The sequence below is a fragment of the Lagenorhynchus albirostris genome, chromosome 3 (assembly GCF_949774975.1).
Source record: "Lagenorhynchus albirostris chromosome 3, mLagAlb1.1, whole genome shotgun sequence".
In the NCBI taxonomy this organism is placed as follows: Eukaryota; Metazoa; Chordata; class Mammalia; order Artiodactyla; family Delphinidae; genus Lagenorhynchus; species Lagenorhynchus albirostris.
This window is the reverse complement of record NC_083097.1, coordinates 22,049,248-22,075,835: the sequence shown is the minus strand read 5'-3', so window position 1 is coordinate 22,075,835 and position 26,588 is coordinate 22,049,248. Positions and strand designations below refer to the sequence as shown.

The window sequence follows — 26,588 nt, the reverse complement described above, 5'->3', positions numbered from 1 at the left end:
TCCGGACGCGCAGGTTCAGTGGCCATGGCTCACGTGCCCAGCCGCTCCGCGGCATGTGGGATCTTCCTGGACCGGGGCACGAACCCGTGTCCCCTGCATCGGCAGGCGGACTCTCAACCACTGCGCCACCAGGGAAGCCCCAGCATTTTGTTTTTTGATGCTGAGTAGTGTTTAACTGTATGGATATACATAATTTGTTTATCAAGTCTATTAATTGTCAGATTATTTTGCATAAAATTTATATGAAAAATTTGATACAATAAAAATTAATATGAATAATATAAAATTTTTATACAGGTGTTTAAGTGTGCATTGTCATATATGGGTGCATACTAAGGAGTGCTTATAGTTGGTCTTTGGATAAGTAGTATATAATTGAGTTTATTAAAAACTGCAAAATAGTGTATCAGATCTGTAAAGTAAGTTACCCTTCAAACTGGACAGTGTTTTGCACAGCCTATCTTTGTCAATTTAGTTTTCAATTTCAGGTATTCTGGAAGATGTGTAGTATTACCCATTGAGCTTTCAAGGTTGAAGCATTTTGATGAAGAATAGCATTGTTGAGAACGTTTTTATGTTTATTGACTATTCAAGTATCTACTTCTATGAAATGCCTGTTGTTCTTTTACCCATCTTGTATTGGTTGGATTCTTTTTCTTTGGTTTACTGATTTGTCATATTTTCATATTTATAGAGATGAGGCCTGTCCTAATATGTGTACTCTGCGAATATTTTATTCCAGTCTATGGCTTGATTTTCACTCTCTTTACACTGACTTTTTTGTGATTTTGCATTTTTTGTTTTGTTTTTAATTAACAGCCTTTATTTTTTAAAGCAGTTTTATATTTACCAAAAAATGGATCCAAAAGAAGAGTTCCCTCTCCATATAGCTTCCCCTATTATTAACAACATGCAATAATGCCATACATTCGTTAAAATTGAAGTAACAAATATTGTAACATTGTAATTAAAGTTCATAGTTTACATTAGAGTTTACTCTGTGTCATACAGTCCTATGGGTTTTGAAAAGTGGATAATGTCTTGGATCCACCATTACTGTGTCATACAGTGTAGTGGGCCCTAAAAATCCCATGTGCTCCCTCTGTTCATCTTTCCCTTACTCCCCCCAAGGCCCTGGCACCACTGATATATTTCTATCTCTTAAGTTTTGCCTTTTCCAGAATATATAATATATTTAAATCATACAGTGTATAGTCTTTTCAGACTAGCTTCTTTCACTTAGTAATATGAATTTAAATTTCTTTTATGTCTCTTTTTTTAAAGAATTATAATTTATTTGCCAAGAGTAGAGAGAAAATGTAATCTAGAAAACGTTTAATAAAACCAGAAAAGGCAGAAAAAGATTAAACAAATAAGAAAAGAAACAAAGAATCAGGGTGATGAATAAAAATAATTACAAATATGGTAGATATTAAACCAACTACATCAATAAAGCCTTTAAGTGTGAATGGTTTAAATACACCAATGATAGAGAATGGATAAATAATGCAAAACTTCACTAGATGTTGTCTAAATGGACTCACTTTAAATATAAAGATACAGGAAGATTAAAAGTGAAGAGATAAAGATATTCCAAGCTAGGAGTAGTCGTATGTTGAAGGATCTACATTAATTTCAGTCACAGCCAGTATCAGATCAAAAACACTTATCAGGAATAAATAGGTACAATACATAATGATAAAAAGGTCTATTCTCCAAAGAGGCAAAACAGCACTTAATGTGTATGCACCAAACCATATAACATCAAAATTCCTTGTCGTTTGATGAGTATATTTTAATTTTTATTAAATCAAAAATATTGTTTCATTTTCTTTATTGTTAGTGCTACTGGTTTTGTATAAGAAATATTTGCCTACCTTTGTATCATGAAGTCATTTTTTTTCCAAAATGTTTTGTTCCTGCTATCACATTTAAGTCGGTAATACATCTCAAATTAATTTTTGTGGATGATGTGAGGTATGGTTGAAGTTTCTTCATTTTTAAAATACTGATATCAAGTTGCTTCAGCAGGATTTACTAAGAATTCTTTCAAAATGAAATTGCATTGGCACTTTTTTCTAAACTCAAGTGACTGTATACCTGTGAGTTTATTTCTAGATTTTCTGTTTGTCCTTGTTTGTGTTTCTAATACCTCACTGGCTTCATTATTGTAGGCATACAATAAGTTTTGGAATATAGAATATAAGTTCTCTTACTTTGTTTTTCTTCGAGATTGTCTAGGCTACTCTAGGCCATTTGTATTTTCATGTTAATTTTAATTTTAGGTTGTCAATGTATTATTAAAAATACTTCCTGGAATTCTGATAGAGTTTGCATTGACTCCATATATGATATAAACTGTTAAATATATATTTTGGGGAAGGGAGAGGAAAGATGTAATACAGATCGTATGTAAACAGGCTGTGGGCCAGAATTTTGGTCAATCCCAGCCCAATTTAGCACAGAGCACATTGTGGTGAATGTTTCATGTGTAACTGAAAAAAATATGTGTTGTGTAGATGTTAGTTTTTGTGCTATAGAAATATTATTGGGATTGATTTGGTTAATAGCATTGTGCAAATATTTTATAACTTTACTAGTATTTGTCTTTTTGTTCTATAATTATTAAAATTAGTATATTAAAATATCCAAGCATAAATATAGAATGAACTTTATATTGATACAGCTACTTTCATATAGATATATGCATATACCTGGATTAGTATACACCCACATATAATTTCATTGTTCTATCAATGAACTGCTGAGCAGTTCTAAAAGCAGTACTCCCGTAGAAATTCCTAGTAGCAACCTAGCATCCAGATCTTGGTTTCTAATGCCATTCTTCAGTAAAAGGAACCAAGGCTTAGTATACACTCACATATAATTTCATTGTTCTATCAATGAACTGCTGAGCAGTTCTAAAAGCAATACTCCAGTAGAAATTCCTAGTAGCAACCTAGCATGCAGATCTTGGTTTCTAATGCCATTCTTCAGTAAAACGAACCAAGGCTTACTGAATAAATGGCTGATTCTAGGACTTGGAAAGGAAATACACAAGATGGTCCTGGAATATCTTGCATTGCTAGAAATTGAGAAAATGCACACACACAGAAACACACAGTGAAGATGAGGGTGTGTCAAAAGGACACAAGAACTGACTGTGAGGGTTCCCAAAGGGCAAAGATGCAAACATTGGAGCAATAAAATAAAAATCCAAAGAGACCATACTGATATTAATACATAGTCATAAATAAGTAAATGGAAGAGAATAAACAAATCTTCCACGTAGAGCAAATCCAAGTAATTTAGGAAGATACTCCTCCTTCAAGGAGGTGAAGCATAACTCCTCACTCCTTAAATGTTGGTAGAACATAGTGACTTCCTTACAAGAATATACTAAGGGAAGGGAGAAAACAGAGTAACTTTACAGTGGAGACACTGGGCAAACACTAAATCAACTAAGTTAGCATCAACCATAATACATCATGTTGAAAATAAATACCCTTGATATGATGTAATGAAATGGCACCTGACCCCTGTGGTCTTTCTTCCCCAAACACATAATCCTAGTACAATCTTGAGAAAGAAAATCAGATAAATCCTATTAGAAGGACATACTACTAAATACATGACATGCACACCTAAAAACTATGGAGGTAATAAAAAACACAGAGAGTCTGAGAAACCATCACAGTATAGAGAAGCCTAAGGAATACGAGGACTAAACGTAATGTGGAACAGATAAAAGATATTAGGCTAAAAGTAAAGGACTCCAAATAAAATACAGACTTTAGTTAATAATAATATTTGTCAATATTGGCTCATTAATTGTAGGAAATATGCTATAATAATGTAAGAGATTAATAAGAGAGAAACTGGGTGTGAGGTGTGTGGGAACTAACTGTAGTATCTTTGTATTTTTCCTGTAAATCAAAAAATATTCTAAAAACATTATTAATATGCACATACAATATTAAGTGAACCTATCTGCTTTTTGTACCTAAATTGTTAATTTGCTGTTTTAATTACATGTGGATAGTATAATGACTCACTGTGATCTATTCTAAAATCTCATAATTTCAGTTATATATCTAATGTATTAGTTTCTTATAAGAAATAAAAGCTAATCATCTCCATAATAAAATTCAACTGTGATTTGGATTTGTCTACTACTTTAGTTTTATGAAATGTGCTTCATGTATTTTAAAATTTATCATTGTTCCATCCACAATAATATCAATAATTGTTATATCTTTCTGAGATAATGCCCCTTTTATCTTTATAAAACATTCCTCTTTATAATTTCTCAAAGTTTATTTTGTCTGATATTAATATAACCCCATATGCTTCCTTACAATTATTATTTCCTATGTTTTTTATTTCTTTACTTCAGATGTATTTGTGTTCTTGGCTATATTTAAATCATGGCTCTTGTAATCTACATGTAGTTAATTATTTTTTAGTGTATTCTCAAAATCTCTTTATTACTTGAGGTTTTAGTCCATTAATATGTACTGGACTATTTACTTGTATTACATTTGTTCTACTTATTCTTTTTTTTATTTCTTGCCTTTCTTTATGGAACAGTGTTTCAATTTCCCCATCTTTCTTTCTCCCCTAATTAGTATTGCATTTTACTTTTACTATGATCTTTTCAGCTTTATCTTCTTGTAATATTTACCAGTTGTGCTAAGGATTATGGAAGGATTATAAAGATAAATATCCATCTTTAATTTACTTAAGTCCAACTGGAATATGATGCCATATTGCAAAATGTTATAACTTTGCAAAAAGTACAATCCATTTACCTTTTACACACCTGGCGATAATTGCTATATAATTTACTTTTACTGTGTTGTATAAACCTCATAATATATTGATATTATCCTAGATTTAAACAGTCAATTGTCTTTAAGACATATTTTTAACGTCTCATATTTAGCAACTGTTTTGCCCTTTCCATGGCTCCTCATTTCTTTCTTTATGTCAAGGATTCAATCTAGGAATATTTCTATGCAGCCTAAAGATATTCATTTAGTATTTTTTGAAATGAAAGTCCTATTACAGTGTATTCTCTCGCCATTCTTTTTCTCAAAATGTTATTATTTCTTCATTTTTGAAGGTTATTTTACTGAACAATTCTGGGTTTTATTACTTCTAATGTGAATTCAGCTGTCTTTATTGTTATATTTTTTCCCTGAATATATGTTTATTCCTTGGATGCTTTAAAGATCTCTTTGTTCACAATAGAATCAGATTTAAAACTGATCAAAAAATAACTAGATGGGAAGCAGCCGCATGGCACAGGGATATTGGCTCGGTGCTTTGTGACAGCCTGGAGGGGTGGGATGGGGAGGGTGGGAGGGAGGGAGACGCAACAGGGAAGACATATGGGAACATATGTTTAGGTATGACTGATTCACTTTGTTATAGAGCAGAAACTAACACACCATTGTAAAGCAATTATACCCCAATAAAGATGTTAAAAAAAAAAAACTAGAAAACATTAAAATTTTGGAAAATTAATAGTACACTTCTAGATAATCAAAGAGGAAATCACAAAAAATTAAGAAATATGAATATTTTCTCTAAATCATAGTTTTCATCGATTTGACAATGATGTGCCCAGATTTACATTTTTTCTAATTATTTTGATTGAAATTCACTGAAATTGGATATATGCCCAGCAGAATCACTAATCTCTGTATAGGCTCCACTTCCCTGCAGTAAAACTCTTCGCAGGCAGGATGCTAGGCTAGAGTGAATTTATAGTTCATCTTGTTGCTTGCCCTCTGCTGTTCAGTTCTCGAAAATATTGGCTTCATATATTTTGTCCAGATTTGTAGTTGCTTACTATGAGAGGGTAAGCCCAGTTAACCCAGGTTAGCCCAAACTGGAAATGTTTATGGTGTAAATATATTGCATATCAGTGGCCTTCTATTTAGGTTTTATTTATCATAAAACTCGATATTAATATAACAGTCATGAAGCCCATACCTAATATAAGTAAACTTAAAGATAATAAATTGTTTTATCTGAAACAAACACAAAAAATATACTGTTAAGACTGACACAGAATATATTTCCAAATATATTGGAAATGCATTTTAACATTACTAAAACATCAGAAATATATTGTAATTGTTATTAATGGTTATTTTTAGCAACTGTCAGCAACAGCTCTATGGCTTTCTTCATTAAAAATTGAGCAAGATGTTAGAAAATTCCAAATATAATTTTAAGGATGTGTATTGATTGTTCATAATAAGAGTTGGGCAATATGGCATACTTTTGCAATTAAAAACACTTTAAACAAAAATTAAAATAAGCAAAAGACCCTTATTTCTAATTTTTAAAGGAAGATTGATTGGAGATGAATTTACTTTGATTTTGCAAACTTTACTCTGAGTTCTTCAGAGAAACAGAACACATATAACATGTTGAATAGGTTATATATATGTTAACATATTTATGTACACACACACGTATATATACATGCACTGCTTAAAGTTCTGTCCACTGAGAGGATTTCTCTTCAGCACTGTCCTTCAAGGATGTCCCAGAAAGGGACTGTAGTATTGTAGTCCAGTTTTGAGTGATGCCTGAAAATCATGCAGAACTCTTTTTAAACCAGACCCAAGACTTTTCTTCTAACATCACCTGAAGAAGAAACCCCTCATGAGGCTACAGGTGCAGACTGGGGAGAGAGGGCAGTGTAGCAGGAGTGGGGACCATGGGCATTTGGGCCACTACTTCCTGTAACTTGCGTTTTCAGGGCATGTCCAGGCCTGACCACATATGTACCAGTTCCATTTGATGATGGAATGCTGTTGTGCACACTCAACTTTATGGCTTGATAGGTCAGATAACATGCAGTTCATGATGAGCATCTCAGATTGCATGGTAACTTGGTACCCACGGTTAAGCAATCAGTTTGTAGGCCAAGAGGTTTTTCTCAAAAGGAGATTAGTTATCCACAGAGGATATCAGGGCTTTGCTCCAAAATTAGGAGAGTCTGCACTGCAATTCACCTATAGGGGCCTGTCACAGGCTCCAACCAGCATCTCTATCTGCCACTGACACTTTAAGCACCTCTGGATCTGTTGGATTATACGGTCAAAGTGATAGAGTAGCTCGCATACCAGTCCAGACTTGTTGCAGAGACTTCTCAAGTTCTGAGTCCAACTTAAAGCCAGAAGCTTTTCAGGTGACTTGGTAAATGGATAGGGATGAAACACCCAAATGAGGAATATGCTGCCTCCAAAGTCCAAAGAGGCCCACTAGCCATTGTGCCTCTTTTTTGGTTGTAGGATGGGCCAGAAGTGACAATTTATTATTTACCACAGGATGGGTTTAGGGACCCTCTGAGCCCAGTATGAGATGAACCTCAGGTAAAACTCCATCCGTCACCTGACTTTCATATGCCTCTACTTGGGTAGGCAGATCACTGATATTTTAGATCTCCTGGAATCAATATTAGTTCAGAGTCAGTGTCCAGTAATACCAAAATGTCCAATTATTTTATTTTCCTCACTGCACAGTTATCCTGGTAAAAGGCATAGGTTTTTTAGGGAAGGCTGGGAAAAAGACTAAGAGTACAAATTTTTGGTGGGTACTTCAAGAAGACTTTGGCATCCTCTTTATTCAAGAGATTCTGAGTCTGTAAACTGGCTCAGGCCTGGGAACTGATTGACTCTTTTTATGATTTATGTTGGTGTTTTGCTCTCTTGACCTTGAACTTTTCTGCTTTTACGGGTTAAGTACGGATTTAGTAGCCTTCCTATCTACTTCTAGGAACACTGTAATCAATTAGCCAATGCCATACGTCTGTGCGAGTCAGACTATTCTGACTGCTGCTTTGACTCTGCTGTCCATTATGATAATCCTGCAACCTATCTTTTGGCAGGTGAGTGCTGAACTTAGCCTCCGTCACTCTGGGATCCAATTATTCCCATTGCATATAGGTTTCCCAATTCATTGATAGCAGTTCCCACTATAAGATCTGGCCTACAGAAAAGAGTGATCACAAAGCTCTTCAAGGATGCCTGGGCTCTCTCACTAATTGTTTCTCACCATAGTGGTGAAAGATGTCTTCTGGACCCTCTCAGTGTGGGTGACTAGATCTTAAACGACAAAGCTACTCTAACATTCCAATCTCCCTAAAGACTATTGGTTTTCTTTCTCTGGAAAACCCAGACTAATACAGATTTTATTTTTATAAATTGTAATATATATATATATTTATATTTATATATACATTATGTATATATATTATAAATACACACAAAATTAATTCTGTTTCTCTGGAAAAAATATATAAATACATATCCATTACATTATTATATACCAATACACATTTATATTATATTATTATATAAACATATATATGTAAAGAATTGGCTCCCATGATTATGGAGCTGGAAAGTCCTAAGATCTGCAGTTGGCAAGCTGGACACCCAGAATGCTGATGGAATAATTCAAGTCCAACTCCAAATGCTTGAGAACCGGAGACTCAGTGGTGTAACTTCCAGTCTGAATCACAGACAGCAGGCAGAAAGAGTGAATTCTCCCATTTTCAGTCTTTTTGTATTCTGGCCTTTAAAGGATTAGATGAGGCCCACCCACTTTAGGAAAGGACAATCTACTTTACACAGTCTACAGATTGAGTTGTGCATCTCTTCCAGAAGTATCCCCATAGACACATTCAGAATAACATTTAACCAAATATTTGGACATTCTGTGGCCCAGCTAAATTGACATATAAAATTAACCATCACAGTTTAAATTCTTAGCCTATTTTGCATGTACATATTTACTTTTTCAAAATTTCTAAAAACAAAAAAATTGTAGCAGAGCAAAACTAAAAATGTAATGTTGGAAAATAATAGTTAGCATTTAAAATATTTATCCATGATTTATTTTGCTTTCAGTGTATTTATTCAAGTTCAGAAGAGGCAACTAAGTTATGACCAGGAAACGAAGACTATTTGGTTTATTGATGTCTGAAGAAAATAATTACTTTTTGGTACTCTTATTTCTTAAGGGATTTTATGTGGGCTTTGCTCTATAATAGATAAACAATATTTTCAAGATTTCTATTTTCTTATGATACTACAAAATGTTGAATTTTGGGTTTATTTTTTAAGAATTTTGTTTATATTTAAGTTATTGTATAATAGGTTTTACTATCAATTCTAAATGTATAATTCAAAATTAATAATGTACATAATAGAGAAATTCAGTATTTTAAGCTAGTAGTTTTCATTTTTGTTATATTGCACCAGGAAATAACTATTGGGAGCTTTTGTTCTTAAAATGAAATTGTGAATTAAAGACAATGCTTTAAAATGTGTTTGACTTTGTGTAAAATAGTACTTTTAAAATGGCATTTTAAATTAACAGAATAAGGAATATATATGAAATATTGGGACAGGGTTTAAAACAGGTAGAAGTAGAATAATAAATCTAAATTACAATGATTTCAATATATGAATGACTAAAATAATATTACTGTTGCAAAGATTTAGTAACTAAAATTTAATATATTCAGACAACATACTTATTCTGAAAGTCTTGTAATTCCATAAATATTTTAATTTCCCTTTGGACATAATCCTCAGTCCAAGCACCATATTATAATACTGAATTTTCCTTGAAATTTTAAATATTGAATATAAAACCATTCAGAGGAAAGTATAATTACTAGGATTATTATTATGTTTGACTAAATACTTTTGTAGACTTCAACATATTTTGAATGAGTAGAAAATCTCTGAGAAGTAAATTGTTCCCACAGGTGTTTGAATCCAACATGTAGAATCATATATAATTTAGTGTGATAGACACAGATTCAGTTTCCTGCACATTTTAATCATCACAATAGAATGTTAAATCTTTATTAAATGCAGAAAATAAAGATATAACAATATTTATTATAGTGTTATGTTAAATATATGGAAAGATAGTGGGGAGGGATATAGAAAATTTTAAACTAATTTTCATTTGTGTATACATATGCAAATTTCCACAGAAATTCTGTAACAGTATAAATGTGTTCCTGCCTTTTATTTTGGCTACTTATTAATAATTTCCATAATATAAGCATGGGATAGGGACTCCTGACAATACACAATCTTTGCCCCACCGCACTTAATATTCCACAATTTTCAGTAAATTGCAGCATTATCCCTGGATTATCTTTGTTTCAGTCTGACAATATATTTGACAATATTGATAACTGACTAATCTCTCATATGTTTCTTTTTCTGTGTATAAATGTGAGAACACTAGACTACACGTTGTGGGAGACATCATGTAGTTTATTTCCTATATCTCTCCAGACTAGTTTTATTTAGTTTTCCTTTATTTTATGGAGAAATTAATACAAATTTATTCATAAAAATGTATAAAACATGTACAACTTAAAAACAAAGGGAAACATTTTAAAACTATACAACTGCTTGCAATATTATGTATACGTTAAGAGTATTTTTATGAAAAATAAAGGTATAAAAAGTTGAAATTATACTCTAGACATTGTATTTTAACATAATATCTCATTTAAATGATTTACATCCAACAGTATATATGTAGACCATAATTTTAATGACTATAATAGCATTGTACACATTCTAACATTAATAAGGTGAATATTTTAGTTGTCTCAACATTTTTTGCCAAATTAAAGCTTCTAAAACATATAAATTATCTATCTATACATCTATCTTTTTCATATTTTCCTAATTATTTCCTTCCATTAAAAGTATCTTCTTTTTCTCCTCTTAGAATAAAAGTACTAGCAATACAAAGATAAATGTACAAAAATATTTATTATAAAGTAGCTTGAAAAAACTATTTGAAAAATGCAATCGTTAAAATAATTTTATTTACATACAGAGATTTCTAAGATGTAATTTTAGTAAAAAAAGGCAAGTTTTATGTTATTTATAATCTGATTTTTCTAATAATCACTGACAACTAAACCTGCTTTATACATGTAAAAACATATTGTTAAAAAAAGAAAATATTTGGTTTTTAAGAAATATCTGTTGAGGCCATAGAAATTTTATATATATATATCAATCTTTCTCTTTTGGATTTTACAGTTTAGTGGGCACAACAAACAATTTTACCAAATGGGGTATCATGATAGGAAAGTGAATGTGCTTTATAATTACAGAGCAGGAATATTTATTCTAGTCGAGAGGGTTAGGGAAAGCATCCTTAAGAAAAAAATTTTTTAATGAGATTTGATAAATATTTAGTTAGGGGAAAATACAGAGAAGAGAAAGGGTGTTAAAGGGTGAGAGAAACATCTGCAAACATCAGGTATGAAAGCTAGAACAGGCCTTCTGAGAAATGAAAAAAACAAAACAAGCAAAACAAAACAATTGGTATGTACAGAGTGTATAGCAAAGTGGATAAAGGTGACAGAAAACACATCTGGAGATGAGAACAAGATTATGGATAATGCATAAATAAGGCTATAGAGTCCAAGGAAATAGAATAACAATAAAAGTAACGATTCTTTTAAAAAAGAATATTATCCCCTTTTAATAGAAGTGGCTTAGATTAAACACACACACACACACACACACACAATTTGCCCAATATAACAGAAATTTGCATGAGACCAAGCCTGGTTTATAAGACTTTAGATTCATGGTTCTTATGCACTGTACCTGGTTGAAGATTTTTAAGCTAAGAAGTAATATGACTTGATTTGTGATATAGAAAAATCAGCTTCTTTAGTATGGAAAATTGTTTGGAGTAGAACAAGAGGGAGGTAGGCATCAATTAGAAGATTGTTGCAGTGGTACAGATAAGATATGATGAACAAAACCTGGGTGGTAGCCATAGAGATGGAGACAGATGGATGGGTGGGGGAGATATTTCAGAGAAGAAAAGGCTGCATATGGTTATTTTAACATTGGGTAAAGGAGGAGTAAAGTATGAATCTCAAGTCTGTAATTTTGGCTACCATAAAAAATAGATTCAAATAGTCAAATTGTTCAAAGATGGAATGGGACACTAAAGAAATAGATGGAGTAAGAATGTATTGGGAATTGTGAAGTATATGATGGAAGAAAACAGAGCCGGCATAGGCTAGTAAAGATTCAAGTTTCAGAACAGTGTTAGGTTTGCAAAAACATTAGGATTTTTTCCAACTCAAAATTTCTGTAAATACACAATCCGTTTGTCTGTTTTAAATACTCAGTGAAAAATCTTCTATACTAAGAGGTTTACTTTTAAGATGGGAATGAATAGAAGGAAGATAATTTATGAAAAAAATCCTAATATTTTCATCAAATTATTTATATGACCAATGGGAAAGCCCTGTGTGTTTTATATCACTTGAAATTTCAAATGTCTATAAAATACATCAACTTCCAAAAGTGAGAACATCCTGGTTGAAAGAGTACTCTCCCAAAGTCATGTAGAGAATAATCTATGAGATTAATATTCTGTCTCTGGTTGGTCTCTGATGACAGAGCCTGTGCATCTGCAAGTGATATTATACTGAAGGGAGGTAAAATCATTTAAAATTATGGTATATATCCTAAACTTATCATCATAATAAGGTCAGAAATTTCTCACATCACCTCTTTGAGTTTAGTGATTTTTGACGTAATCGAGTATATTAATATTTTACACTTAAGATTTATTAGACCAATGGATTTTTTTTGTTAATGTACTAGACATTTAAATCTTGGTAGCATTCTATTCAAAAATGTCTTGGAAATACTGTGTTTTGAAAAATATATATATATATACTTTTTATTTTATTTCAAATGTAGTCTCATATAAATAAGTGTTTAAAAATTTTGAGAATGATCAAACTAAAATGTTTAATCTCTCCACAGTGAAAATTAAGATAACCATTGCAATCATTGTTTCAGTGATGTCATGTAGAGATAAATTAATATTTGCCAAAATTATTTTTTCTGTAATAACAATTCATATATTTATAGAACTCTTCTTTTCTACCTCTCTGAAGCTTCACACTGACCAAGATAAAGGAGATGGAAATTTAAAATACATATTAACAGGAGATGGGGCTGGCAGTCTGTTCGTAATAGATGAAAACACAGGAGATATTCATGCGGCAAAGAAATTAGACAGAGAAGAAAAGTCCCTGTACGTTCTTCGTGCCAAGGCTATAGACAGAAAGACTGGGCGGCAGGTGGAGCCTGAATCTGAATTTATAATTAAAATCCACGATATCAATGACAATGAACCAAAATTCACAAAAGACTTGTACACTGCCAGTGTTCCTGAAATGTCTGGAGTCGGTAGGTATATGTTAATCCATGTAAACTAAGTTTTTTATTTTATTTTATTTTTTGCTAAGGTAGTTATTATGGACATACAGTTAGATGTGATCTCTTTCAAGATAAGAACTATAACTGAAACTACTATTTAGTGTTAGCTATCTCACTTCTAATTATTTTCGGTTGTATGTTTCTTAATGTTTCCTGCTATTTTGTAGCTGACATCTAAAATGATTACTGAGAACAACTGTTCCATTGCATTTCAACAAACGTCTTTACCTTTACTCAAATGCTATTCAAATGGCAGTCAAGTTTAATGTATTTTGGCCTGAAATGAAAGGAATATCAAATAGTGTCAGCAGTTTTAGACAGTTTTGTTTGCATTATTTTGCATAAAAACAATTAATGCTTGTATTTGATAAATTTCTTTTGATCATCTCATTTGATCATTGAAACAACTTGATGTGGTAGGCATGAGAAATAGAACTTTAAATCCCCATTCTGTTAATTAGGAACCCTGGATTCAGAAAGATTAAGGAACTGAATTAAGATCAAATAACCTGGTAGCATAACAACAATATCCCAAGTCTTTTTAATATTATTTTAGATATGTTCCATCCAGCAATGGTTTATCCTGAAAACTGAAAATAATCATTTCATTTTTTAAGCCTGCCCATAATTTTAAATGCCATTTGTTATTATGCAATGTTTTTATCTGTATATGTAACTACATTTAGCTATAATTATATGAAAGGTTTAGATTTGTTAATAAGAGCTGACTCTTAAATCATATTTCTAAAAAAATAAGTGATGTAAACTTACTATAATATCCCAAACATGTAACTGATTTTGAAAAATTGACATTTAGTTGAATATTATTTCAAAATCAGTTATAAGTATATAACTTTGACATTATTGTAATTAATACATGGGTAAGTCAAATAATTTCTTAAAGAAGAAAAACAAACATATCCATCTTTACTGAGTGATTGATATTAAATATGTATACACATAAAATATATGTCTAAATAAAAAGTATATGTATTTATATCCTGAAATGTATTGTTCTTTTGTAACTCTCCTACCTGATTTAAAGGAAAATAAACGTATTATAGTTTTATAGATGTGATTTTCTCTGCTTTTACCTATACACATAACCATTTACAGAGAAATGTAAAGGGTGATACTTAGGAACTTTGTCAGGCTATGTGTAACCCATATATTAACAGCTAAAGCCTGTGCATAATCACATAATAAAGAATGCCTCCTCTCTAAATGAAGTAATGTACAATTATTGAATTCTAACCTTATTTTCATTATATTAGTGATTTTAATTTAAATCAAACACTTGAAAAACTACTATTATTAACTTTGAGGGTAAATGAAGTCTAATGGAATAAAATATAAAAATTCTTTATTCCCATTTTATCCTTCTTTCCAACATTGTAGTCCAATGTTCTCCTTTATACTGTCCCCCCACTACGTGATTATTTTTGTCTTAATATATTTGTCTTTTCTTTTTCTGTCTCACCAAATCCTCTCCTTGCTTTTTCCCTCTGCCTCTGCTTCTTTCTATCAAATACGCCATACTTCATTTTGGTTCAGACATATTCCTCCCCATCCCTTTTATTGGTAGTTAAAATCAAATGACTCCAGTGAACTCTTTAAATCTGAAACACATTAGCATATTCTGATCAGAACACTTAATCTGGATAATACATGAGGATATATAGTGAAAGAAAATGAGATACACTTTGAATTAGGTATTTGTTAGCAGATTCCTACATTTTATGTTTTCCATTTTTTGTGGTCATTATACTTTGATTAAAGATTATCTATTATTTTTCTATATTTGCATGCATTCATCTCCCTCAAGGCAAATTCCTATTGTGCAATTTTGGAGGTTTCTCATTGACTGGGTAGGTCTCTCAAAAACTGATCCAGTTCCCCTCCCACACTGTCTGCCCAACAAGGAATCTATCTGTAGTTTTTCACAGATCACACAAGTAACTCACCATTGAATGCTTCATGTCCTAAACTAGGCCCTTTCTTAGAGGTACACTGCCTGTAGATTCAAATATGTGTCTAATCATATGTCTAGACAGGCCATTTAATACAGTATTTAGAATGAAGCTTCTTCATACTGGCTAGATCGAATCCCATCCTATCACCTACTAGCTGTGTAATCATGAGCAACCTCTATATGCTCCAAGGCCTGCATCCCATGTTTATCATGAGGATAAAATAATAATACAAATCAACTGCTGAGAACTCTGCCTAGTCTACGTTAAGCAATTTGTAAATGTTAGATATTGTTATGACTTTGAACTAGAAACTCTACTGGGCTTTAGAGATAAAATGTTGAACAAAAGCAGACATAGCCCTTTCCTTTGGAGAGTTTACATCACACAAAACCTACATATAACAAATGACATAAATTTGTCATTCAGGCTTCACTATATTTTACTTAATATTTGTTTAATAAAAAAGTAAATACTGGGTTTCACTGGTGGCGCAGTGGTTGAGAGTCCGCCTGCCGATGCAGGGGACATGGGTTCGTGCCCCAGTCCGGGAAGATCCCACATGCTGCGGAGCAGCTAGGCCCATGAGCCATGGCCGCTGAGCCTGCGCTCACGGGCCTGTGCTCCGCCACGGGACAGGCCACAACAGTGAGAGACCCGCGTACCGCCAAAAAAAAAAAAAAAAAAAAGTAAATACTTCTTTTAAATTATTTGAGAATAAATGAAGCATATATAGCTCAGAAAATTTAGAGGGATATAAAAATCAAAGTGGTGTATTTCCTTTTATTCTGTCTTTATAAGCAAATATTTATAAAATTAGTACAAAACATATAAACCATTTTCTATCTAATTTTATTACTAAATAGTATGAACTGTAAAATGTCCTTATATTTAAGGAAAAATCTAGCCATTCCCTAGTGTTCAACACACTACATATTTTTCTTTTTCTCATTTTGCTATTATAAATAACGTATCAGTGATATGCTACCAGTGTTTATTAGTGTTTAACAACATTCTAATTATTACCATGATTCTGAGAGGGGGAACAGTATTTTATATGGGTATTTGTAGCATTTTAGCCACATTATAGGATTGATTTCCATTCTTTATTATTTTTAGGCCAAGTATTTTCAGGTAGGTTTGAAGATCATATACCCATGATAAAGAGCAAATGATCAAAACAAATTTAACAACAAACATATTATTAAAAGTGTCAAAAAAGGATAAAGGTGTGTTTTTACCTGTGCCCATTATGAAATGATAGCCACAGCCAAAGAAAAATGAGTCTGGTAGCAAAAGAAATGTCATGAAATCAATGAATTAACTACTTGCATTTAGCATCTTGGTTATGCTTAATAATTCATATTTCAAATAACCTTCAAGTATGAAAGCAATTATTAATCTATGTTCACATAAGGTTATATAAAAATAAATATAAATCTGAAAACCACTCTAGTTGAACATTTGAACATTATTGTGGGATGGAAATCTCTTTATGATTTCTGCTTTGGTCTAACTGGGACACGAGTGGATGTTTTTAAATGATAAAACAGTACACCTGGGACTGACTGAGTAAATTGTACTGTGTCCTCTCACAGGACATATCAATTCCATTGCAGCTGAGGAAACAGAGGCTTCAAGAGGAAGAGCTCAAGTTCTCATCTTACACTAATTAATTTTGAGAAAACATAAAAATACTTCCTAAATTCATATATTCAAATATACTGATGGAAAATAAAGCTGTTAGTTTAATCTTAATGTTCAATATATTAATTTCTAGAATCTGCATAAGCAAATATATGCAAATTTTGAGAAACATTCACTACAACTCAATTAGACAAGCTATGCGTGTGTAATGTATGCTGGATATTAAAGTAGGTTATAGAGCCAACGTGAAACTCACTTTTTCTAAAGAATTTTTAAATCTATGTAAGTATCAGAGTCAACATTTTGAAAAATATACTAGAAAATGTCCTACAAACTCATTTTGCTCAAGGAATACATGGTAGGCTTTAGTTAATGGTAATTTTAGAATCATGCCTTGAATCTTTATAGAGTTCTAGAAAATATAAGAAAGGTCCATCAATATATTACATTACTTTTAGTTCCTAAAACTAGCTCCTTTAAAGCTCTTTTATCTTTTAAAACATAATTATATGTGACAAAGTTAAGAGAAAATAATTTAATTTTTATAAAATAAAATTAAACTGAGAGTATTGGTAAATTACGTATTGCATGTGAGACAATTATACACTTTCTTAACTCTGGAGGGGTCTATCTGCTGATCTACATATGTGTAGCAAATAATACACAGCATATCAATAGGTATAATTATATATGACTATGTTAACTACATTACAATGAGAGGCACAGATACAATAATCATATATATCTTGCATACGAAAAATTTTGGCAATTTTACCTTTTGTGTCTTGATAAAAACAGGGCCTCTTTATTTTCAATTTACATTATTTAGTTAATTTATCAGAATAAAAAGCAGCAGGAGTGCTTTCAATGTTGGATTTATCTTTGAATTCACATTTCCAGTTAGCAATAAATGTATTAATTGAAAATTGTATGTGCACTGTATTCAGTGAAAAATTGTTTTCTGTCACAGTATTTTCAACCAATTAGTGCATATTCATCTTTATGATAAATTTTGCTTTTGACTTTTTTAGATAGCTCAATAATAGTAACAATATTATTAAGGAATATTTAAATTTAAAAAAATGAAAGGTAAGTGATTTTTAGCAGCATAATTTAAACAAATTTCTTGAAACATGTACCATGGTTTAACACACCACATTCCCAGTAATATGGTTTCATAAAGATAGCTTCAAATTTCTAAGTACTTAAGTGTCTGTGTTTGGGTGGGGATTCATGTAGGTACATCTGTTATACAAGTTACTGCAACAGATGCAGATGACGCCAACTATGGAAATAGTGCCAAAGTGGTCTACAGCATATTGCAAGGACAGCCATATTTTTCAGTGGACCCAGAATCAGGTAACAACATCTAATACTTGGTCTCTTTCTCATTATGCAATACATCTGGATGCACATTTATAGATTTTCTATATTTAAAAAGCTATTAAGTATCATGTTTTTATTTATTCCTTATATTGATAGTTATTCCATGGATACAGAAGCAGAATTCCTATTATTTAAAAAGATTTGAATCCTTAGCCCTTTAGACTAGTATTTATTTAAATCACCTAGAGTTTTTTGGGTTTTTTTTTTTTGTTTTTTTTTTTACCGTACACGGGCCTCTCACTGTCGTGGCCTCTCCCATTGCGGAGCACAGGCTCCGGACGCACAGGCTCAGCGGCCATGGCTCACTGGCTCAGCCGCTCCGCGGCATGTGGGATCTTCCTGGACCGGGGCACGAACCCGTGTCCCCTGCATCGGCAGGCGGACTCTCAACCACTGCGCCACCAGGGAAGCCCTAGACTAGTATTTATTGAGTTTAAATTTATTACATTAAATACAAAATTTCACAGGGATTCAACACATTACATGTCTTAGGAAATACTCAAAACCAAAAACAATGTGACAATCATCAAAATTAAGCTTATTCATCTAAAGACTTCTGACTAAAGTTAGTTTTTCTAGTCAAAAGGATAATTAAATTGATCTAGCAAAAATTTTTTCCTGAACAACAGCCCATGGAAGAATTTTTTTCTGTTCCGTGAATTATGTTAAATTGGTTACGTATGGATTGAAAGACTTATCTAGGTACACTGACATCTTATCATCTGTTTGTTCTGATTAATGTCTGTAAAATGGATCTTGCATGGCTTAATTTTAAAACACAATGATTGAACTGCAAAATATCTGTCTATTTTTTCCAAAAGGCATAATAAAAACTGCATTACCAGACATGAGCAGAGAAAATAGAGAGCAGTACCAAGTGGTTATACAAGCCAAAGACATGGGTGGCCAGATGGGAGGCCTTTCTGGAACCACCACAGTGAACATCACTCTGACAGACGTCAACAACAATCCTCCTCGATTTCCCCAGAGTAAGAGAGGTTTCAGTGATACCATGTGGAAAGTTTCTCAAACACACTATGAACAGTTTAATACTTTTACTAGTAGTTTCACTACTAGTTTATGGATAAAGATGAATCCACAACCCCTCCTCCCACAGAATATCACAATTTCCCACAAATTTATTAACAGTGACTAGGATCATTTCATCATTGAGTAGGTAATGGAGAAAACAAGGAAATGAGGTTCTTTTTGGCAACTTTAATTATCTTCTTCTACCTTTTGAAGAGTTATAAAATTTTCCGGACTACCTTTCCCAACATTTCCTATGATCATCTAGTTCTTTTTCTCATCTATTTCCTGGTTATGAGTGTGGACTCTCAAGTTTGACCACCAGGCTGCAAATCCCATGTCTATCACTTGTCTTGCCTCAGTTCTCTTGTTTGTATGTAAGAATTATAATCCCTTATTTAATCAATTCTAAAACACAGGTTTGTTGATGTTTTAACATCTCTGAAATCAGATACTATATTAAAATCAATGCAAGTTAGTTTAATTAGCCACATTTTTCTTTCTTATTGGCCCATAATCTCATGAAATAACTTGGTTGTGATGGCATCTGAGATATGTTAGAGTTTTCTGGTATCAGTTACCTACCTACCTGTGATGATTAAATCAGTTAATAGCCTTTCAGTTGTCACGATTTCTATGTTAAACCATGGATTCTTTGCAAGCCATGAGGTCCTACAAAAACAGACTAATTCTCTGCTGAAAATATTTCTATGTTGCAGCAAATAAAATTATAAGAAGTCCTATCTTGAAATGTTCTGTTAAGGGCCCTGAAATTTCAATTTATAACATTGATTCCAATACAGTAAAGCATTTTTTTCAAGCTAATCAAATTTGAAATACTTGATGATACAGCTCTAGATGGTGGACATGTACAAATGACAAATATTAAAAAATAAACTTTGCTGAGAATATAAATAATAAGACTAATTAACATAAATCTAAACTTTGTATTCAGGTTCCTTAAACATAAACTGAAAAAGTATGATGTGATGAATTCTCAAATGACTTGCCACTCTATAATTTTATGATCTATTATAATCTCAGCAGAAGGTTTGGAACTCTAATAGTAATAGTAAAAATGTTCTTGAACTAAGAACTGGGCTAAGCATGTTAAAGACGTCATTTCATGGAATCTTCATAACAAACCTATGAGTTAATAGATATCATCATCTCTATTTTATAGATGTGTAAATTAAGGGTTAGAGAATTTAACTAACTTGCCTAGTGATGAAAATTCAAATCCAGGGCAGTTGGATTTAGAAGTCCCTCTTCTTAACCATCAAGCAAATTGGAAAGAGAACAGACTTTGAAGTCAGGGAGACTTAGTTTTGCCTTCTGCTTTTCCCAGCTTTAAAGGATGATTTCCTTGAGCCTTATCTGAGGATAATAACACCTGCCTTCATTCTATAAGGACTAATGTTAGAATTAAATAAACTAACATAGAGGGCCTTTGGCCTTATATAGATTTCAACATACATTAAAATGTTTAAAAACATTTCTAACTTTCATTAACATTTTTTGTGATATTTTCCTATTATCTCTTAAATAAATCCTCACAAACTAAAATGTTTTCATGAACAGGACAATGTAATGGCTGAAACTGCAGGAGACAGAAACATTCATATCCCACTTAAAGACATTAACAAGCAAAAAAAGAAAGAAAGAAAGAACTTGCTGTGTGTGGATTTCTTTTTTTCTATCCCTGAGTTAGAATATAAGAATAATGCATGTTCTAAATCATTTAGTATAAGTAAAGATGTGTAATGACAATTTTGAATGCTTCAGATAAGCAGTAAATAATTGTTGTCCTTGCCCTCTTAAGTCAAAAGTTCTGGATTCTAATATCAGGACTACCATCTATTATCTAAATAACCTTGAGACATTCACTTAATCTTTCTGGAACATATATTTCTCATTTACAAAATGAGAGTACTCTGCCTTTATAAATTGTTTTTCTAACTTAATAAATCTATAATTTTTGATGGCTTACAATTCAATATGATGAAAAACTCTAATTTGAAATTAATTTATTTAAGTAAAAAAGGCAGAGGAAATGAAAGATTTTTGTTATCTAAAGATGAAACAGCTTTGATTTAATTTTCAGGTACGTATCAATTTTATTCTTCTGAGTCTGTACCTCTTGGAACTCATCTTGGAAGGATAAAAGCCAATGACCCTGATGTGGGGGAAAATGCTGAGATGGAATACAGCATTGCTGAAGGAGACGGAGCAGACGTGTTTGATGTCATCACTGACAAGGATACACAGGAAGGGATTATAACTGTCAAACAGGTTTCTTCTTGCTGTCTTCATTTCCTCATTGAGTGCTTTATAGTTTATTTTTGTTTTCAAGGAAGAAAAGCCTAGAATTTATTTTTCCCATCCTTTACATGCTTCTATCCTTCATATAAGTGGGAATAGTTGCGATTTCACTTCAAATAAGTTAAGCATCTTTATCATTGACACTTAAAAACTGATATAAAACCTCAACAGCTTGTGCTTATAGTAGACAACAGTCAAACAAGTTTTAGATACTCTCAAAAGTCTTTGTTTTATATTTCTCCATGGTATTATTTCATTCACTGTTTAAAATATTTAAATTGTTAAGTGTGATGGTTTATTAAAATAGATGAAGCCTGAAGATGCTTGATTTTTAAAGCAGTGGAGGAGAACATTATAAAGTGTTACACAGAATAATCAAGCTAAATACTGATTACTTTATATCACCCTAATTTCCCTGCTTTCATTCACATCTTTTTTTCCAGTGGTCAGATTAATAATTTTTTTTTCTTTTTAAAACAGTTTTAGAACTGTAGGACTTAAGGAAGCAACTTATGTGAATGGTTTGTTAAATCTCAATTTTATGTTTCTGCTGATTTTAAATTTTTATAACTTTAATAATAATAATATAGTAATAAATAGCCTATGTATTTACTAGATAATACTTCATTTACCTATGACTACCAAAATGTAAAATGCATTACTAAGTGTGAATCAATCTTAATGTGTATACTATTATATTGAACTACTCCTTATAAATGTGTAAGGCAAAAAAAATTTCCTAATTTATTTCTTATACCCATGAAGCAATAATTGGGAAAGTTATTTAACCAGAATTACTGGGACTATTAAGAGAGGTGGTTATTAAATTTTAAAATTGTCTTCCATTTTTATGTCTGCTATATTATACTAATTTTTCTTATTTTATTTAACTTCAGAATTTAGATTATGAAAACAAAATGCTGTACACTTTAAAAGTGGATGCAAGTAACACTCACCCTGATCCACGATTCCTGTACCTGGGACCTTTCAAAGACACAGCTGTGGTCAAAATATCTGTGGAAGATACGGATGAGCCTCCTGTGTTCAGTAAAATTTTTTACTTGATAGAAGTAGATGAAGATGTAAAGGAAGGCAGCATCATTGGACAGGTTACAGCATATGACCCAGATGCCATGAACAATTTAATAAAGTAAGTATTTTGAGAAAACTTAAGTTTGAAGAAAAATGATAACCTCACTATTTATAAGCTGTGTGAAAAAAAAATGTACCATGTATGATCAAGTACAGTAATACAACCAAACACTTCCATAGCACAGACTTTTAGCTGGGCAGTCTTCTAAGTGCTCTGGATATATTATTTCATATGACTCTTATCACATATTACAAGGTAGCTCCTGTTATTATATCTTTTGTAAATGATAAGACTAAGGTACTGAACATTTAAATAACTTGCCAAATAATTAGTCACTGGCAAAGCTGGGTTTGAGGTTCAGGCTGTCTGGCTCCAGTGTCCATGATTCTAATCCCTTAGTTATTGATGTAATTCTTGTCTCATTGCCCTTCTTTGATAAATCATAGTTCAAATAATAAGATATCTAAACAAATACATTTGAAAAGAAGTTCTTCTAGAAAAGCTTAAGAGATACCTTGAAAACTGATGAAAAATGTCTTTTGAAAATAGTCCCTAGGCACATTTTACATCAAAATTCTTGAGAAGCAAAATATCAATTATATTCCATTAATAAAACAGAATTGGTAAAATGAGTGATATTTGAGAACAGTAAAACTATTAAAAATTGGTATAGTATACTGCAGAATAGTGTAATACTTTCCCAAAATTTGAATATTGTATTAACCATTTAAAAGTTTTCAAATATGCCAGAAACTATGCTTAAGGAGAATATAAATATAGTTGTGACATAAATGGATGAATAGGATGGGTGGATGAAGATGGGTAGGTATGTTGATGAAGACAAAAGAGACAGACAAATAATATATTGTCTGTTAATGTGTAGCTAGTAAAATACCTAAAATTATGCTTTGTTTAAAATTTAATTTTTTATCCAACAAGGACCGACTGTATAGCATATGGAACTGTACTAAATATCTTGTAATAACCTGTAATGGAAGGGAATGTAAAAAAATATATATATATATTTATATGTACATATAACTGAATCATTTTGCTGTATACCTAAAACTAACACAATATTGTAGTAAATAAACTATATTTCAATAAATTTTTTGATCAAATTTAATTTTTAATTAAGGAAAATAAATGGTTAAATATTTATTGGGAATGCCCAGATTTCCTGGAATTCATGTCATACCATCACATAGAAAATCAGTGAGCACAATACTGAGTTTATAAGTATTAAATTTAGTTTAAGATGTAATAACTATTCATGTTAATTTACAAAGCAACGTTTGTTGAACTAAATATGCCCTAATTTATATTTAATTTGTTGGTCAATTAATATATTTTTAAAATAAAGGAAGTTTGTGAAATTTTAATCTGTAGTTAGTACTCAGAGTTTAGCTTGAAATATTTGGTTAGTTTTAGGTTAATTAGAATAGAATTGACTTAACTTTCTCTTTTAAATAAATGTTCAGGTTTAAATTATATATTTTGTGTATTGTTATTAATTTAAAAACATGACATAATGATACCAATGCATAAAAGATTATTTTACTGACACTTTTGTATCAGCATACATGAAATGGATTAATTTAAAATTTTCATATTATATAAAACAAAACTCCTAAAATGAAATGAATAAGTAATCTAGTTTTCCAGTGGTCTACACATATGTTCCAGCACTTTTATATCCAAAATGTTTATTTTTTACTGAAATTGAGTGTGGCTGATTGGTTTTGGCAACTCTTATATGTGCATTTTTTGTGTGTGTTCTTTGCAATATTGCAGTAGAAATAAATCACCACTTATATTAAAAATGGATAAGGGAATGTCCATACCAATAGCTATAAATGCTCAGTAAGTATCTGTTCTTGATAGATTTTGCAATTTTCAAAAAATAGTAGTCAATGTCTTTTCTACTTCAATTGTGGCACCAGATTCATGACATGAGACAAATATTTTGCCTATCCTTTCCTCTATAAAATAATTGTTATCATTTATTGAGCCCTTGCTATGAGCTGGAGACTATCCAAAGAGCTTTACATTTATTAGATCATTTAAACCTCATCACAACATTATAAGGGGAGTATAACTGTTATCACCTACATTTTTTAAAAGTTTTATTTTATATTGGAGCAAAGTTGATTAACAATGTGTTACTTTCAGTTGCACAGCAAAGTGATTCAGTTAGACATATTTATGTATCTATTATTTTTTCAAATTCTTTTCCCATTTTGGTTATTACAGAACACTCAGCCAAGTTTCCTGTGCTGTACAGTAGGTCCTTATTGATTATCTAATTTTAAATACAGTAGTCAGGCTCACAGCCTTAGAGAACGAACTTATGGTTAAACAGGGGGGAAGGGGGAGGAGGAGGGATAGATTGGCAGTTTGGAATTGACAAGTACACCTACATTTTAAAAACCATAAATTGAGATGCAAAGAGTTTAAGGAACTTTACTAAGGACACTGAACAAATAATTAGCAGACTGAGGTTTAAACTACTGATGATCTGAATGCACAGCCAATATATCTTTAGCAGATATATTTTGCTTTCTTACTGACCAAATTATTAATTAGAGATAATTAATATTGTTTCACATTCATAAACTGCTTTGACCGACCTCAGAGGTACGAAGCAAAGCCTCAAGGACAAAATTATACAAAAAGCAAAATATGGCTTTTGTCCCTGAGAATTTGGTCTAGTTTTTCATCATTTTTTCCATTTCCCACAATAGGCAATTTCTTTTTTTTCCTTCCAGCTTTATTGAGATATAATTGACATATAGCACTGTAAAAGTTTAAGGTGTACAGCATAACGATTTGATGTGCATACATCATGAAATGATTAACGCAATAAGTTTAGTGAGCATCTATCATCTCATATAGATACAAAGTTAAAGAAACAGAATTTTTTTTCCTTCTGAAGAGAACACTTAGGATTTACTCTTTAACAACACCTATATATAACATACAGCAGTGTTAATTATATTTATCATGTTGTGTATTATATCAATATCACTAGTACTTACATATAACTGAAAATTTGTACCTTTTGGCTGCCTTCATCCAATTCTCCCTCCACCTAGCCCCACCTCTGGTAACCACAAATATGATCTTTATGAGTTTGTTTTTGAAGTATAATTTTCTTACAACACGATGTTTTTTCCTGTTGAGCAACATAGTAATTCAAAATGTCTATACATTTCAAAATGATCACCACGATAAGTCTAGCTACCATCTGCCACCTTACAAAGGTATTACATAGTTATTAACTATATTCCCCACACTATACATTTCATACCTATGGCTCATTTATTTGCTAAGTAGAAGTTTGTACCTCTTAATCTCCCTCACCTACTTCTTTCCTCCCCTATACCTTCCTCTCTGGAAATTATCTGTTCTCTGTATCTATAACTGTTTCTGTTTTGTTATGTTTGATCATTTGTTTTGCTTTTTACATTTCACATACAAGCAAAATCATACAGTATGTGTCTTTCTCTGACTTATTTTATTTACTCTAGATCCATCCATGCTGTCACAAATGGCATAATTTCATTCTTTTGATGGCTAAGTAATATTCCATTGTGTATATATGCATATATACCACATCTTCTTTATCCATTCATTTACCACTGGGAACTTAGGTTGCTTCCATATCTTGGATATTGTAAACAATGCTGCAATAAACGTAGGGGTGCATATATCTTTTCTAATGAGTGTTTTCTTTTTCTTTGGATAAATATCCAGGTGGAACTGCTGGATCATATGGTAGTTTGGTTTTAATAGTTTTGATGAATCTCCACACTG

The 26,588-nt window shown here is 31.7% G+C and overlaps 1 protein-coding gene across 2 annotated transcripts in view; it reads left to right on the top strand.

The window, feature by feature from the left end:
• CDH9 (cadherin 9) overlaps positions 1 to 26,588 on the top strand; it is a 78,751-nt gene that overhangs the window by 29,036 nt on the left and 23,127 nt on the right. Inside the window, exons 2-6 of one of the 2 annotated variants that reach the window (XM_060146005.1) lie at positions 13,001 to 13,295; positions 18,182 to 18,301; positions 19,150 to 19,317; positions 21,462 to 21,649; positions 22,576 to 22,829. In XM_060146005.1, coding sequence (XP_060001988.1) covers positions 13,001 to 13,295; positions 18,182 to 18,301; positions 19,150 to 19,317; positions 21,462 to 21,649; positions 22,576 to 22,829 — 1,025 coding nt within the window. The remainder of the gene's footprint in view (positions 1 to 13,000; positions 13,296 to 18,181; positions 18,302 to 19,149; positions 19,318 to 21,461; positions 21,650 to 22,575; positions 22,830 to 26,588) is intronic. The other variant, XM_060146007.1, reaches the window with a different exon arrangement.